The sequence below is a fragment of the Mytilus galloprovincialis genome, chromosome 2 (genome assembly GCF_965363235.1).
Source record: "Mytilus galloprovincialis chromosome 2, xbMytGall1.hap1.1, whole genome shotgun sequence".
In the NCBI taxonomy this organism is placed as follows: domain Eukaryota; kingdom Metazoa; phylum Mollusca; class Bivalvia; order Mytilida; family Mytilidae; genus Mytilus; species Mytilus galloprovincialis.
In genome coordinates this window covers 7292922-7310950 of record NC_134839.1, presented here as the reverse complement: position 1 = coordinate 7310950, position 18029 = coordinate 7292922, and the positions used below count along the sequence as shown (strand labels likewise).

The following is an 18029-nucleotide window of genomic DNA, read 5'->3' as shown; positions in this document are numbered from 1 at the left end:
CTCGGCGAAATATTTTATTCTACGCCCCCCCTTTCAAATATCCTGGACACGCCCCTGGGGTTAAATCTCAAGGGTTAGATGTTAGTTAGTTAATTGTTATTTAGTGAGTTAGTTCATTTGTAGTTAGTTGTTAGTTAGTTAGCTAATTGTTATTTACTAATTTAGTTAGTTAGTTTGTTAGTTGTTAGTTGTTAGTTGTTAGTTGTTAGTTGTTAGTTGTTAGTTGTTAGTTAGACAGTTACCGTGGTCACGTAAAAAGGGAAATAACAAAGTGTTGTGTAGTTGCACAACGTCTAGTGGTACCTGTGACGCAAGGGGAGAGATACGAATCAAAGTATTACTGGAAGTCGTCGTCCATTCTCCTTCTAATTTATTTCTGGAAGTCAGATATATCTTTTTTAGTTCGAAATATTTTTTTAGAAAAACGAATTATATATAAATCGATATTGTTGTCAAATGAACGAAATTAGTCACATTATAAATATTCTTTTATTCGCTTTTGTATTTACAAATATTATCAAATATGTATTGATAAGCAAACACATGCTTTGATTAATATTCGTTTTGTAAAAAAACCTGTATGTACAATATGGCGACACCGGGTTGGAGCAGACTACAAACTGAAATTTTGAATTTATACCGACAAAGACACATTTTAAAAAGACAACTTTCTACGTTACGCACACAGATAACCAAAAATCCAAACAGTTTAGAAAGGACCAGAGTAGATAGCTGTCATTTGTGTATGGTAAGACGCGAACAACTTGTCGACCTTGAAGTTCAAGAATCCTGCATGTTTCGTAACTTATTTCATAAGAGTTTTGAACATAGCTGGTATGAACGTTTTTTGTCTAGGAAAGAACCGCCAAATTTTGACGTTTGTTAATTTTATTTCGAAGCCAAAGGTTGAAGCCTTAGGGTCTTGTAACTTGTAATTTGACAGACAAAGTCCCCCCCCCCCCCCCAAATGTATGGATTCAAGTTAATCTTCTTGTTGCCAAAGTTTTTCAAGGTTGCATTTAGCATACAAAAAATACAACATCAATGTCTGAAGTTACTTGTCAAGCAAAATTATGACGTCATTCGATATATAACATTGTATAACTACATGCCATTACTATACAAATCCTTGATAACATAAAGGCATAATGTAATAATGACAGTTATATGTGGGACGCATTGAATAAAATGTAACCCTGTTAATTTTTGTTTTGGGGATTTTTAATTGAAAGAGATACAGCAATGACAGGCAGCTTGCATAAATTAAAACATGAACATGTGTGTCCATGAATCCGGGTCTGTTCGCGCCCAATCACGTTCGCACCCTTCCACATTCGCCCCCATTCACTTTCGCACCCCACTTGTTCGCACCCAAATTTTGCGAAAAGTTTGTTCGCACCCCACACGTTCGCACCCAATTTTACCAATTTTTTGGAGGTGTATTGGTATAAATATATATGCCATTGTTTCTAAATAATTCGAGATACTGACAAGTTTTTTTGTGTCATGACAAGTTTATAAAAAAAAGTCCTTGTTTTTAAGTCAGATTATGTTATTCTGACAACAACTTTTTCATTTGTGTGTTGAATAATTCTTAATCGTGTTTTGGTTAGTGTATTGAAATAATTTGTTTTTCACTGTTTCTAGTCAATTAAGTGCGAATCTGACAACATGTTGAACAACTGGTATGCATGGTAAGTGTATTGCTATAATTAATATTTATTTTATTAGTATTTACATCAAAGCAATTTAAAACAACAATCATGATTTATAAACAACAGTAAACAATAACACCAAGTTAGGCTGTTTATAAATACCAATTAGCAATAATCATACATAATCAACATTTAATAATTAATCATCAGATTGATAAAAAAAAAAAAATCTATTCAATAAATTCTCAAATTTTATTCAAAAAGAATACAATTATTTGTTATATTCATATGAATAATTTCTAACAATTTAACTTAAATTTTATTAAAAATTGGGCGCGAACATGTAGGGTGCGAACGGACGTGGGGGGCGAAAATGTGAGGTGCGAACGTGTAGGGTGCGAAACTATATTGGGCGCGAACGGACCTGATACCTGTGTCCATAGGCCTATCCAGGGGGGGCCCTGGAGGGCCCGGGCCCCCCCTTTTGTGGGAAAAATTTGGTTAATTATATAGGGAATCATTGAAGCATGACTGGAGTGGGCCCCCCTTAGGTCAGTCAGCGGGCCCCCCCTTAGGGAAAGTTCTGGATCCGCCACTGATGTCCTTCTTGAACAATGTCCCTTCAGCAGTGAGGCCAAGAGGGTTAACAGTCAAAGTCCAATCGGCACCTGAACAATTGGCAATTTGGCACTTATAGAAAACCTGTTGTTGGGTTGCTGCCCCAGAATTATTCTTGATCAGTATGCGACCTTAAGTGGTAGCCCGAAGCCTATGTCTAGTTAATGTACGCTGTCAATAGTCCGACTGGTCTAGTGCATATCTGTGTGCACTTTTTTAATCCTTACCGTAAGTTAAGGCAGAATGTCACTCAATGCCATCGATATTAATAAACTGATACTCTCTTCCTTGCAAAAATTCCATTAACCAGTTTTGATGGTCTCCCTAATAACAGATTGTTCAAAATAAAAAAAAAAAAGCGTGAAAAAATGTTCAGTACCATGTGTTTTGAAAATGTCAAGTTTTGGTAATTATTGATTGATTTATGTTGCATAGACTGAATAAAATATAATCATAACAGAAAATAAAAAACATTGAACATTTTTGCGCCGGAAGATATTAATTCATAACTGCCCCCTTGACATTTGTGTATTTTAGACGATTGGTTATTAGGACGACTTCAGTGACTGGTTACCGTTAATTTTATGAAGTGGAACCAGTTTTGTTTTCATTTCGAAAGTGTACATATACTTTTGGTCACAAACATCGTTTAATATACATGGCCGTCTCGCAAGTCCAACTTGAAGTTACGGAGGCTAAAAATATACGAGGTTAAACGGTTTGAGAATTTAAAACTCATTGGATGGACGGTTGTCCCTGACCCTGGCTCCAGTACGAGAATCTTAAATTGAGAATGGAAATGGGGAATGTGCCAAAGAGACAACAACCCGACCATAGAGCAGACAACAGCAGAAGGTCACCACCAGGTCTTCAATGAAACTAGAAATTCTCGCACCCGGAGGCATCCTTCAGCTGGACCCTAAACAAATATATACTGGTTCAGTGATAATGAACACCATACTTAACTCCAAATTGTACACAAGAAACTAAAAGTTAAAATGATACAAGACTAACAAAGGCCATTAGTGCTAAGAATCATATATTAAGTTGTGTTTTGTAGCTACTGTAAGGAGCAGGGAAATTCAAAAGGAGGCAAATTTGTATCTGTATTTGTATTTGAACAGGAGTTGTTGAGCAAATCGAAAAATAATATGAAAAATTATGAAGAATAAAATTTTAACTGCATGTTAACTTCCAAAGTCAAATTTGAATGAGAAATTAATTTAAACAAAATGGGATGGCAAGGGGTTTATATTTATATGTATACATTTATTATACATGTATGTCTTAAATTTAAAAAAAAAAGAGTCTTAAACAGTCTTGTCAACAGTTTTGAGAAGGTTTTTTTTAAGGAAATTAGAATTTTTTATATTACATGGAGAAAAAATTCTATATTTTTTAAAAGTTATATACACTTCCAGATCTATATTTTTTAAAAGTTATATACACTTCCAGATCTACAAAAATGTAAGCTCAGAATGCAGGATTTTACATCTAATGTTGCAAAATTTTCTTTTTTCAAACCCCCCTAGCTGGTTCTGATCACTTCGTCATCTGTCCGTTCGTTGGCTTCATGTTAAAGTTTTTGGTCAAGGTAGCTTTTGAAGAAGTTGAAGTCCAATTAACTTGAAACTTAGTACACATGTTCCCCATGATATGATCTTTTTAATTTAAATGCCAAATTATAGTTTTGACCCCAATTTCATGGTCCACTGAACATAGAAAATGATAGTGCAAAGTTCAGGTTAAAGTTTTTGGTCAAGGTAGTTTTTGATGAAGTTAAAGTTACATCAACTTGAAACTTAGTACACATGTTCCCTATGCTATGATCTTTCTTATTTTAATTCCAAATTAAAGTTTTGACCCCAAATTCACGGTCCACTGAACATAGAAAATGATAGTACGAGTGGGGCATCTGTGTACACATTCTTGTTTGGTTATTATCTTCGATATTATTATAGACTAGTATCAGCTATCTATTCTTAATGATATCATTGTCTAATAAGCTATATTATCTAATGCTATTAATTACCGGTATGATTTTAACCTTGTTTTACATGATTTAAAAAACAACATTAAGAACAGGTGAGCGACACAAGCTTGAGAGCCTCTAGTTTTTATAATATTTGCGCTTTGTTGCCTCTGATTTCCTATTCATGTTAAAACACAGTTCTTACCTCAGCCCTGTTATTTTGAATGAGGTGACTTTCTTCTGTTGGTATGGTTCTCAGGGGTGTGGAAATATTTGTTGTGAGCACTTGTCTCTGGGCAAGTAAAACTGTAAATTTTACTTGTCCAGAAAAAAAGTTACTTGCCCTGATGGTCCCAATAAATATTGTAGTATTTTATTGTTATCTAATATATGATTCTTAGCACTGTTATGCATCCCAAACAAATCAGTGAAATCAATTGATTTATATGTGTAAAAATTTAGGAATGTTGGAAATGGGTTTATAACATCAATGGGACAAAAACTCAAAAGCAAACCAACTAAATGAAATGACATGTAAAGGACAAGTTTGCAGCATTGTTTTTTTTAATAAAAATTGTACCCAGTAGGTACACTACATATACTAAATTTAGAGGACAGTGAGGGAAGGAATGGACATTAAATGATAGATTAACTAATTATTTCTATCTACTGACACACTTGTTTTTTTCTTGGTAGTTGAACACTTCTATTTACCACTTAGACAACACATAAGGTTACCTTTGATCTATAAATAAGACAAAAACGAAACTTATTATCTGAATTTCTTTCCAAGGGGTAATCTGATATTCACAATGTCTGATATTCTCGGTTCCGTATTTTTTTTTATATACACCTTGACCATCTCTGTTTGCGTTTCATGCTTTCGACTTGACTCATCATTCTTTTTGTCTTGATTGGCAGATGTTTTATTTTAAAAGTATTCATCAATCTGAATCTCGATTCAAAATCTTAAGAAATGACACTTCAGGTGAATAGTGGATAAAACATAATGGACGATCCTGGGTCAGGACAAAGCCAATGCAATATTACCCGACTCGGGTTTGCATACTTATTTTTACTCATTTTGGTAGTCAATCTATTTCTGGAGTTGTGTAATATTTATCGTCATGAACATTGATGTTTAAACATGTTATACTTAAATATATGTTTTTACTCGCTGATTATTGGTTTCTTTCACATAAATTAAACATCTTTATACGTTTTGAAATTAATCCTATATTTTTGCTGAATTTGAACTTTGTTTTGTATATTATTTTACTTGTCCAAGGGCAACCAAAACAAAAATAATTATTTGTCTGGGTGTTAAAATGTACGAGTCGGGTGAGTCGGGCATAGCATTTCACACCCCTGGTTCTTCTGAACGATGACATATCAAAAGCTTATCCAACTTGACAAGTCATTTAAGTTTCATACTAAAGAAAACAGTGCTGGAAATAAATAAGGTTCATTTCAGGTTTACCGTTGCTATAACCTGACCAAGGATTCCCGATCAACATGATCAATGGGAAAATATCAACGAATATTAACATGATCAATGAAACCTGGGTCTGCATACTTATATTTTGTTGTTTTGGAATCAATCTTTTTCTTGATTATTGATGTTGTTATACATGTTCAATAAAACATATTGGTTTTGTCTTGTTATTTTATATTTTTTCTACTTTTATAAATGAATTTTGAGGACTTTTCTACACAATTATATAAGTTAATAATGTCAAGGAATATTTGTTTTACTTGTCCAAGGGCAACAAAGACACAAAAAAATACTTGTCGGGTCGGTCATCAAGATTGAATGTTGTGTCCATACGTGACAAAACTGTTACGGGTTCAACCTCTGCAGTCATATCAAGCTGCGCCTGGTGCTGTGGTGGAGCTTCTTATTCAGTTATGGTTTTACTTTTACTCTACCATCATTTGACCATATTTTTGTTTTCAGAAACCTTTAACATGTAGTCAGTCTGTACCACTTAGATACAGCAGTGCAGTGATAGCAAATTATAAAACCAACCCTTTCAGCTTAGTTGAGACTGAAGTGTCAACTTTATGTGATAAAATCAAACAAGTAAGTACATGAAGTACAGGTTACATTCTGTAAACATGGTAAATATAGACCATGCAAATTCCCACATGTGAACTTTTTAAAAAGATTTTACGGTTAAAACTGTGCCACTTTACTATGACAATGTATGAAGTTACGTAAAAAAATCATATCCTAGGCTAGAAAGTTTATGTGAACTACTATTTCTTTCAAAGGACAGACATAGGAGTGGGTGGTACATTGTATATAAATTAATAAATTTCTCCCCAAAATAGGTGTTGTTTGTGAAACAGCTTTATTTACAAAGTGCAACCTACATTACCATGATTACAGTCACATCATTCATCCTTAGACATGTTAGAAGATAGCTAAAAGCATAAGAGCAGTTCCATGAAAAATAGAACATATGACACCTATCATGCCTATAGCTATGGAAGGCAACTACAATGAATGATCCTTCAATTGGTGCTTTATACTGGTAAAATTTGATGTTACATTTAACAAATATCTTTTTGTCACAATAACCTATGACATGACACATTTTTCCCCTAATGACACCAGTTCAACTGGACAGTTCATTGATATGATCAAAATTGGAATCTCATGTATTTGCCACAATTGGTGTGTGTGACAAAATTGAAATGTATTCAATTCTCTAAAATTGATTCTACAAGTGGGTGGTACCCTATTTTCAAAGCGTCTTCCCTGGGTACCATGTATTTTCTAATGGAACAGCCCTTAACCATGTTTACATGATATATACAGTTCTTATTGCAAATCAGCGTTGAATTATTTGGTGCAACTTAGAATACATAATTTTGATGTCATATAATTCATGTAATTTGGGTCAAATAAAAAAAATAAAGATCTTTTTCTTATTTTTTGTGACTGAAACTAATCAACAGGATGAAAAATACAAATCAAATCCCTATTAATGATAAAAAGAGGGAACACATATAAGGTTCAAGAATCTAGAAATGTAATGAACCATATTGGAACCAACGTCTGAATAGACATTGTTTGGTACATGTCATTTCCGATTTTTCGCAGATATACAACTTGCACATTTTGTTTCTTGCAGAAGTTTGTATCAGAAAAAGATGAATTGAAAGACATAGCAGATTATTATTTTGATGGGAAAGGCAAATTTTTCCGCCCTATGGTTGCCTTATTAATGGCCAAAGCTGTAAATTTTCACAATACCTCAGAGGACAGGTAATATTTCAAAAGTATCCGAACATATTGAAATAGATTTTTCATACCCTCTAAAAAAAAAGAATAATGAACTTCTGTTTGTAACTCTTAAAAAATGCTGAAATACAGATATGATTTAAACAACAATGTGAACACCAAGCCTGTGATTTACCTTTTATTGAACATAATTTTTATTGTGAAAACTGTTAATTCAGAAATTATTGCATGCATTTATTATTGTGATTTTAATTTTTTCAATATTCAGAAAAATCCTGTTTGATTCATATAAAAAATTTCAAAATGCGAGTGTTAGTAATTGTGATGATAACCCTGTCGCATTATTCGCAATAATAAAAAACATCGCAATAATTTCTGAATTTATATTACCAGTTTGATAGGACTGATGAATCTATCTTACCAGAGTTAAGGCATATATATATAGTTTATAAATTAAAACAGATATGGGGTATGTGTCAATAAAACAGCAACCTAATAGTAATTACACAAAAAAAAAATAAAAAAAATCTATAAATGAAAACAAAATCTACAACAGTTGACATGTTTAAACAATATTTAAAGCTTCTTATTTCCTTGTCAGAGTGAAAAAAGTGTGAACAAATCAATCAACACAAAAATTCCTAAATGCCGAAAAAACATCGAAATATAACAAAAAAGAAATGTTGACAAAGTTGCTATTGAACAGTTACATGAACAAGTATCAGTAAAGACATGTTTTTATGCCCCATTTATGCACGTTGTGTTTCTGGTCTGTCCGTCTGTTTGTTTGTCTGTTTGTCCTGCTTCAGGTTAAAGTTTTTGGTCAAGGTAGTTTTTGATGAAGTTAAAAGTCCAATCAACTTGGAACTTAGTACACTTGTTCCTTATGATATGATTTTTCTAATTTTAATGCCAAATTAGATATTTTAATCATTTTCACGGTCCACTAAACATAGAAAATTAAAGTGCTGATGGGGCATCAGTGTACCTAGGACACATTCTTGTTTGTGACAGAATAACGCTTATTACAAAATAGATAGCTGTACATTGTAATCAACTGCCATTAATTACCATTTGCAACCTTGAATGATTTCAGTATATGGTCATCGCAAGAAGAAATAGCTATGATTGCAGAAATAATACACACAGCAAGTCTTATCCATGATGATGTTATTGATGGTTCCAACACAAGAAGAGGAAAACCTACAGTTGACAGTGTATGGGGACAAAAAAAGGTTGGTGTTTATTTTACCAATCATAGAAGTACACTGTAAAGGAAGGATATTTGATGACTGGTAAACACCCTTTTCATTTTAAGTATGGAAATTGTTTATTACCTGTTCTGAAAAGAATAATGTTTAAATAAAAAAATATTCACTGGTTTACATAGTAAAAAAATGGAACCAGAGCTTCAAAAGACTAATAATACATTGTTCTAAGAATAAAAATAAACAAACATAGATGTCTTTATATGAAGATAATTTGTCTTTATGATAAATTATCAAGGTGAAAAATATTTATGTTATTTCAGCTGTTATTCAAAAGATTTCTGTAAAATGTTCAAGTTGATACACAAAATCAGCTTTGATTTAATCAATTGTACAAAGAAGGAACAGATAAGATTTATAAACAATAATATTGACTACCAAACCTAAATATTTTTTTAAATGGAAACACTTAAATCACAAATTTTCGTCGCTTTTTTAGGCAATATTAGCAGGAGATTACTTATTATCTGTATCCTCTGTGGCATTAGCTAGACTTGGAAATACTGAAGTAGTAGCTGTTTTATCTCAGGTTATAGAAGATCTAGTCAGGGGTAAGTCACTAGCTATATAAAAAGAACAGTCTACTCTGAAAAAAAAAGCCTTCAATGAGGGCATCAATGAAATGTCAATTTAAGGTTGCAAATGATTTGTGAATAATTTTTGTTGTCTTTATAAATCATCAAAGCATTACCATGATTACATCAAGCAACAGAAAAAAGTAAAATCACAAAAATACTGAACTCAGAGGAAAATCAATTCGGAAAGTCTATAATCACATGGCAAAATCCAAAAACGAATGGACAAGAACTGTCAAGAAATGTACTCTGGTTTCATCTTCCTACGCATGTTTGAAATAACTAATGCTTTTATTATTACATTAAGTTGTTCAAAGCAGTTGTTGCATCTGATTTCTGAAGGTGTTTTTTTTTGTTAGTGGTAGGAATTTGTTTTAAATGGTAAGATCCTTGAGTAATGAAACACTTTTTATTATGCCCCCACCAAAGCATAGGGAGTAGTAAGTTTTACCCTTGTCCGTCTGTACATCTCAAAGATGGTTTCCATTCTCTAACGTCAGTTTGCCTCAACAAATTGTTATGAAACTTATACACAATGCTTATCCACAAAACACAGATCAAGTTTGGATTTTAGAGTTGTCACTAATAGTTAGAGTTATGTCCCTTTACAAATGGAAAAATGGCTGAATTTTTGTTTCCATTCTCTAACTTAAGTTAGCATCAACTAAACATGCTAAATGTTATGAAACTTATACAAAATAGTTAATACTTATTACCACAAAACTCAGATCATAACAAATTTCAGTTATTCCTTTATAACATTATATGATATGCAAGTTGGGGCATCATCTGTGCCATGGACACATTGCCCATTTATTTTTAAAAAGGTAGGCTTAATATGTTGTTAGTGATTAAATAAATAATCAGTGTGTTATATGGGTATTTTACAGGTGAATTCATGCAGATGGGCTCTAAAGAAAATGAAAATGACAGATTTAATCACTACCTCAAAAAAACTTTTAAGAAGACTGCCAGTCTACTAGCTAACAGTTGTAAAGCTGTAAGTTAACTATTATTATATGTCAGTCATAAAAGAGGGGTCTTTGTCTGTATTCCATGGACACATTCTCCATGTATCTAAAATATTAATGTTGGTTATAAATCACAATTTTATCACCCAAAACATTCATCAATCACCACTTCTCAGCTATAGTGATTCTTTTAACTTTAGTGTGAGTGAATTTTAGCTTAATCACCTTGAATGCACTGTATATGGTCAATTAAAAATTACTTTAATATGAAATTAAGTATAGTGTTTTAATTTTATATCATATCTTATTAAAATCTGTTATTGTCTATCTTTCAGGTATCTATTTTAGGAAATTCAAATGAGGATATAACAGAAGTAGCTTTTGAGTATGGAAAAAATGTTGGTATAGCTTTCCAGGTAAGAATCTTAAGAGAAATAAATTATTTATATTAGAAATAAGTTATTTATATTAGAAATAAATTATTTATATTAGAAATAAATTATTTATATTAGAAGTGCTTAAGTTTTTTCAGGTTTTTGCCAATTCTTTGGAGTTTTGTACACAAGGTTAATTTTACTTTCAGTGTTTATCACAATCAGCCAATAAATCATGCTTAACCTACTGATACACACAAATCACTTTTGTTCTTTGGTACCATTTATTGAACGTATTTTTTTTTTGTTACAGTTAATAGATGATTTATTAGATTTTACATCGTGTGAAGAAGTAATGGGTAAACCTACTGCTGCTGATCTCAGATTAGGACTGGCGACTGCTCCAGTATTATTTGCTGCTCAGGACTATCCAGAACTGAATCCTATGATCATGAGAAGGTTTAACGAAGAAGGAGATATAGAATGGGCCAGAAAACTTGTAGCTAAGGTTATTTAATTATAATATCTGTGTTTTAAGTGTAAAAAGTGAAAATGTTTGATTTGGTATAAAATATTTCCTAAAGTAGTGTTAATATAAAAATTAAGACATAGATGTTCACTGCACAAGAGGTTAATGTAGGGTCTTCGACCATTGGACAAGCCTATACACAAGATGTCAAGCTTCAATCGCCCCATAGTTTTGAACAATTGTGACTATACTGAAACCAACAACAAATTTTTAAATTATACCCAAGAACAGCATTGACAAGATTGTAGACAAGGAACAGGCTATTGATAAACATAAACTATCCCACTCTAAAACTTGGCTAAGACACAGCATTATTTCATTGGCTATGATTTTTTTATTGTAGAGTGATGGTGTAGCACAGACCAGAATGTTAGCAGAGGAGCATAGTAAAGAAGCAATTAGACAAATTAGGACATTAAAACAATCTATACCTAGGGATTCATTAGAACAATTAGCTGTTATATTACTACAGAGACAAAAATAGGTCTTCTAGGATTTAATAATATTTTTATATGCAACCAATTGTCATGTTTTATTATGCCAGTGGCATTGAAATGAGGTTTTTAGTCAAAGAGAGCTACAGGAATTTTTCTACATGAAATTGAAAAATTCTGTGAAAGTGTGATGATTATTAATTCCTTAGTTTTGGCAATATTTGAATATATTATTTATATGAAATTTTATATTTTTCGTAATAATTTGTATCACATTCAATACAACATAATATTGAATTGACATAGGTGTCAGCTCCTAAAATCCTCACAAATAGGAATCTCTCCTTTTGTAACTTTTTTGCCTTTCATTGATCCAATTTTGCAAAGTTTATAAATGTTATAAAAATTCTTTTACTCAGGAATCCAGTACTTTAAACAAATTATTATTAAAAAAAATACATTCAAAATTACAAAAAATAGTATAGTCTTTTTCAAAACGAATAATTAGTGTTTAGCCCTTTCAACGATGAGTCCCGGTTTATCGGGATTCACGCTTCAGACAGTTGACGATCGGAATACCTCTTTTATATTTCCCGCTCGAAACAGTGCAAACATGAGTTATCTTTCTTTGATGAATACCCAGATGAAAGTGTAAACATGGCGCTTTCGTTTGTTGAAAACCGTGTCAAAATCAGAGGAAATTTACAGAATTTAAGAGAATTTGAAATGAGGGAACATTTTTTTTTAAAGAATATGGAAGAATTGAAGCCAAACTAGTATACTTTTTTGACATAAAATGTCGTTTTATGAACAAAACACTTGGAATGGACATAGTTCAGTGTGAGGAATTTGTACACTGCCTCATAAAATTTTTCAAAATTTTGCTGTTTTGGGTTAAAAAATTATGATCTGGGGTCAAAGAGCAGAATTTTACCTAGATAATGCCGAAAATTTGAAAATTTGAATATTTTATGAAGAAAAAATTATCAAAACATGAACAAAACTGTGAACATGGTGTTAGTGAATGAAATAAATAAACAAATAACTACAAACAAGTTTTTATTGACATCTATTATGAAGATCTCCCACTGGAGTAATAGTAGCGGCTAAGCCAGGGAAGCCATCGTCTCAGAGTAGCTTCTGTCTGGGCAGCAATCGGTGAAAGGGTTAGTCAAGCAATTATGAAAGGGAAAATAACTGTTTAAGAGAGTTTTTTTTGTTTGGCAAATAATATTTTACTTTTATTCACCAGACTTTACATGATGGTAAATTTTCAAATCTGACCATATGAATGGAGCTGCTCCCTACTACCCAGAAAATTTTCACCTATGCTTTTCATTACTCATTCTCACTTTTTTATAAAAAATATATAAATAACCTTAAAAAGATTTTAATAAATAAATTTGGTCAATTATTTCTGGATTTACAACTATTTGAATGTGAAAAAAAAGACATATCAAGTTAACCTTACCTCAAAAAGCTCTAATATTCAAATTCTTTTACTATACTGCCACTGAAAATCTTAAAATATATTGATATCTTTGTTTTGGTTTTTTGAATGTGTGCCTATTATAGTATATAGTAATAATACCATAAGTATATATGTCTTTTTTTCTTGACAAACAAAAGTTTCATCAGAGGTAGTTTGTTATCTGTTGTAGCATATAACTCGTAATGTTATAAGTTTCTTTTTCTTCTCTTTTGAGGTTCTACATGTATAAAAATTTATGAATTATTGTTTGAATATTTTCTACTAACACAGTCTAAACTACTTCAGAGGATTTTTACGAATACCTTAAAGACCAAAAATTTCACTTCAAAATATAAATTTGAATATTAAAGATAAGAAAGAAAAATATTCTGCTTCAATTTGCCAATTTTAAAAATATCTGGAAAACGTGACAATCAATCAATTAAAATATTTGTCAAATGAATTTTGGAGAGCTTATTTAAAAAAAAAAACATAATGAAAAATGTATGGTTTTGTTTTGTTCATCTACTTCTTACATCCTGCTTTTTTAAGGGGACTGGCTTTAATATGTACAGTAGTAAAAGGGAAGAAGGGTGTGATCACACCCAAATGGAGCTATTTTTCAATAATTAAATGAAATTAGTGATATGATGCAGGCATTATATTTTTATAACAAAACATGACCAAGAATTGACATCAAAGTTTTTGAAACATTCACAATAAAATGTTATCAAGGAGGAACACAGGGTGGGGCAGGTAAATTCCTTCCTTTTCTGTCACAACTATTTATATAAAAAAAACATTGTTATTGATTTGGGTTTGGAGAATTTTTGTTAAGGACATACATCTCTAAGTCATGTTTGAATATTTGCCCTCTAGAGAAATAGTTTTTACTGATCTGAATTACAAACAGAAAATTGATATTGATTTTATGTGCAAACCCAATTTGGCAGATTTGTTTTCAGAAAACAGTAATTGAGCTGAATTGTTTTAATGCACTGCAAAAACCAAACCATTTGATATTTTGGCTTGACAAAACATTTGTATCTTTAGGGACTACTAATATTTTAAGTGGCAGATTGAGGGTGCAAGGAAAGAGGAGGGTAATAAGTGAAGTCACTGATTGTAACAAGGTGAAATATATTTTTGACAATTTGAGGCAAACATTTGTTTTTTATCCAAAGGGGGAGGCATATTGTGTCATATTCCTCTTCGACACCCTTAGTTCTCCACTAACTTTTGATGAAAAGTGAAGAATATCTATGTTATTTAATGCCATGTAAACTGTTTTCGATGAATGTTGAATTTTATAAATGTCAATATATATATAAAAAAAAGTCTATTAAACTCTAAAAGAGATGGTATTGATGAGAACTTTGTTTTTTATATCTCAGAGCCTAAACAGTGATCTAGTGAAGGAATCTTTTAGGAGATTTATAGTTAACATGGTTAATTCAATCATTTCTAATTGTTCCATTTTGTAGTTAAATGAATTAGATTTATTTTGGAAAGCAAACTCGTTTGGTGTATTGCAGTTTTTTTTTGGAATTATGTTTTCTGGTCTGTGCGTCCGTTCGTCCCTCCGTTCGTTCGTCTGTCCCGCTTCAGGTTAAAGTTTTTGGACGAGGTAGTTTTTGATGAAGTTGAAGTCTAATCAACTTGAAACTTAGTACACATGTTCCCTATGATATGATCTTTTTAATTTTAATGCCAAATTAGAGATTTTCCCCATTTTTATGCCCCACCTACGATAGTAGAGGGGCATTATGTTTTCTGGTCTGTGCGTCTGTTCGTCCGTCCGTCTGTCCATCGTCAGGTTAAAGTTTTTGGTCAAGGTAGTTTTTGATGAAACTGAGGTCCAATCAACTTGAAACTTAGTACATATGTTCCTTATGATATGATCTTTCTAATTTTAAAGACAAATTAAACTTTTGACCCTAATTTCACGGTCCACTGAACATAGAAAATGAAAGTGCGAGTTTCAGGTTAAACTTTTTGGTCAAGGTAGTTTTTGATGAAGTTGAAGTCCAATCAACTTGAAACTTAGTACACATGTTCCCTATGATATGATCTTTCTAATTTTAATGCCTATCTATATTTTTTACCAATTTTCACGTTCCATTGAACATGGAAAATGATAGTGCGAGTGGGGCATCCGTGTACTTTGGACACATTCTTGTTCATTGTCCATTAAACATAGAAAATGATAGTGCGGATGTGGCATCCGTGTACTCGGGACGCATTGTTGTTTTATTAATTATCCAAAACCCTGACTTGGTATAGATACTTAAAATAAAAGTTGTTGGTAAAACCAGATTTCACAGCATGCCAAATCACCAATTTGTTTGACAGTCATTTCATTTTTTTTTATTTCATATTGTGTTCTTATATTTTGACATTGCTCAAGGCTAGCTTTTCCAAACCTGTTTATGACATCTGTTTAGTACTTTGGTCTGGAAATTGTGATTCATTGGACATGACACGCTTTCTTAAGCAGTAGTATAAAGTGATGGGAGAGTCTCTTCATTCTTCTGCCCCACTTTTGTATCTGCAGCTGCTTCTGAACTACTAGACAAAGTTATGTAAATGTTTAGGAGAATAGTAATCTTGTACATTTTTACACCAATTATTGCTATTGCATCATATGAAGGTACACTTTATATATCCACTACTCCTCTTTAGCCCTTTAATACATTTTATTGAAATGTTCTTGCAATATAAACACTGTAATACTTTTGTGTTCTTCCTATTTTATTTTATTTGAATCCAAATCAAATTTGGGTTTCCTGTAACCTAAGCATGGGCTATGCCATTGCTTTATTTGAGGGGTATCATTTTGTGTCAACGTCTGTCCCTTAACCCCTTATTACAATTTATTTTTCTTTCTATCTTGACTATTTAAAGCTAATGTGCACCTCTTACTTTGATTTTGTTTTTAAAAGAATCATTTTCCAGGTTTCCATTAGCCAACTATGTGCACACTACATATATATACTGTTCTTCTAAATGCCTAATAAAGTTAAAAGACATTTCCTTAGAATCTTCATATTATACCAAAGTGCACTTATTTTTTGGGGGTTCCCTTACCATAGCATGAACTTTGCAAGGGGCAGGGGTATTATTGTTTGATGATTGCTCACATCACCTCTAGTTTATTAGTTGTTTTATTAGCTTTCAGTTACAAGCTAGCGCTCTTAGATCAGTGCTGTGTGTCTTTGTCTTCCTGTTAGTTGTTGTTTGTGCTTCCTGCCAATCTAATAGGATAGGATGTGTCCAACTTAATTTTCACAGTTTGTTCCTATTTTGTGCTGTTACACTATTATCCCAGGTATCCCACAAACATGTAAAATCCTATTGCATTCTATATGTGCCTGTCCCAAATCAGGAGCCTGTAGTTCAGAGGTTGTCGTTTGTTGCTGTCTGTCATATGTTATTTTTTTTTATTGTTTGTATTTTATCAGGCTTTTGGTTTAACAAATCGTCATGTGAGTGGCCTTTTATAGCTGTCTTATATGATGTCGGTTTTGTAACTTTGCTCATTGAAGTCCAATAATTGCTTAATTCCACATCATTTTAGAGACTCTGTTGGATAGTTTTCTCATTGGCAATTATACCACATATCCTTGTTTTATACTGGTGTATTAAAGAAGTACATCTTGACAATCAATATATGGTATAAACTTTAAGAGGTAGTAAGCGTTAACAACATAAGCATATGATATTAGAAAATGTATTTATTCATTGTAAAAGTATGCTGTATAAAAAATGTTCTTTGATTGTCTTAAAAATACATTTATAAATTGTAATAAATAACAATTTTTTTTTATTATGCTTATTGTAACAATTCTATAACAAAGAAACATTTATAAACAAAGAAATAATAACAATAAAATTAACACAGAATACTTGTAAAACGTAATCTGCACATGGTAGTGGTACTTTTGCAAAAATAAGGTAATGAAGAATGGAAATTCCTATATATTAGAAGACAATTTCTTTACTTGTAGCTCGGTCATTTTTTCAAACTATAACTCTTCAATACCTGTCATTTTAGGAATCTGTAGGCACCCAATGATTTCATGAATTTTAGTAACAATTAGAAGCATTAAAAAAAATTAGCATGTCAAAGGAAAAAATCTTTTATCTTTTGATGCTTCATGTTATTTAAAAAAATCATATATAGTTTTCTGAAGTAACTTGATCCATTCTTACATTAAACAAAACTAACTAATCTATGAAACATAGTAAGCCAACAGTTTTTATTTTCATAAATCAGAATGAGGGTCCTACACAAACAATCCTTAAAATTCAAGGGGAATGATTTAAATTTTGTTCTGCAGCTTGATTATTATTTTTTTTTGGCTTCTTAACTGCATGTATATGCTTACAAGATAAATGATTTTGACACCACTTTACAATGAATAATGCTGTTATGTTTTTTGCATATCCAGTTATTTTTACATAATTTAAAAGCCAATTTTAATTTTATTTCAAATTTAAAGAAAAAATACAGATTCTACCAACCTCACATTTGAACCAAGTTAACAGACCACAAATTTCTGTATGTCTACCTCTAGCATAACTTATCTACAAATTTATATATACCAAAAACTGGTGTTTTTTTGGCATAAAATGAAATTCTTCTCTTGTAAAAACACTCTTATTATACAACTCCCCCCCTCCTATTTCCACTCATCAAACAAAAATACAATACTACAAACCAGCAGTTATGACTTATATATGATATGTAAATGTTGGCAAAAGGACTATCAATACTAATAGTAGTTAGCAATAGACTAGGCTGTCAGTATGTAAAGGGGGGAACTACTGGCACATACTGGTCAGACAAAATTCAGATCTATGACATTACAATTTTATATTTGCAACAAATGATCACATTTCATTACCATAA

At 31.7% G+C, this 18029-nt stretch overlaps 2 protein-coding genes across 4 annotated transcripts in view; one reads left to right on the top strand and one right to left on the bottom strand.

Moving 5' to 3' along the window:
- The window catches only part of LOC143062780 (zinc phosphodiesterase ELAC protein 1-like), a 28071-nt gene extending 27701 nt beyond the window's left edge, over positions 1-370 (bottom strand). The window contains exon 1 of one of the 2 annotated variants that reach the window (XM_076234561.1): positions 243-370. The gene's annotated coding sequence lies outside the window, so the exon portion shown is untranslated. The remainder of the gene's footprint in view (positions 1-242) is intronic. The other variant, XM_076234562.1, reaches the window with a different exon arrangement.
- Positions 371-588: 218 nt separating this feature from the next.
- On the top strand, positions 589-14485 carry LOC143062779 (all trans-polyprenyl-diphosphate synthase PDSS1-like). 2 transcript variants are annotated; one of them, XR_012974840.1, is made up of 10 exons: positions 589-748; positions 6203-6328; positions 7386-7519; positions 8592-8730; positions 9203-9314; positions 10229-10338; positions 10645-10725; positions 10997-11191; positions 11556-12155; positions 12812-14485. XR_012974840.1 is itself a non-coding variant. In XM_076234560.1 (9 exons), the coding sequence occupies exons 1-9, from the start codon at positions 590-592 to the stop codon at positions 11694-11696; spliced, it is 1197 nt and encodes a 398-aa protein (XP_076090675.1). In that variant the 5' UTR covers position 589; the 3' UTR covers positions 11697-14485. The 2 variants fall into 2 exon arrangements, 1 of the variants encoding a protein (XP_076090675.1); XM_076234560.1 differs by having other exon boundaries at positions 11556-14485.
- Positions 14486-18029: the final 3544 nt, after the last annotated feature.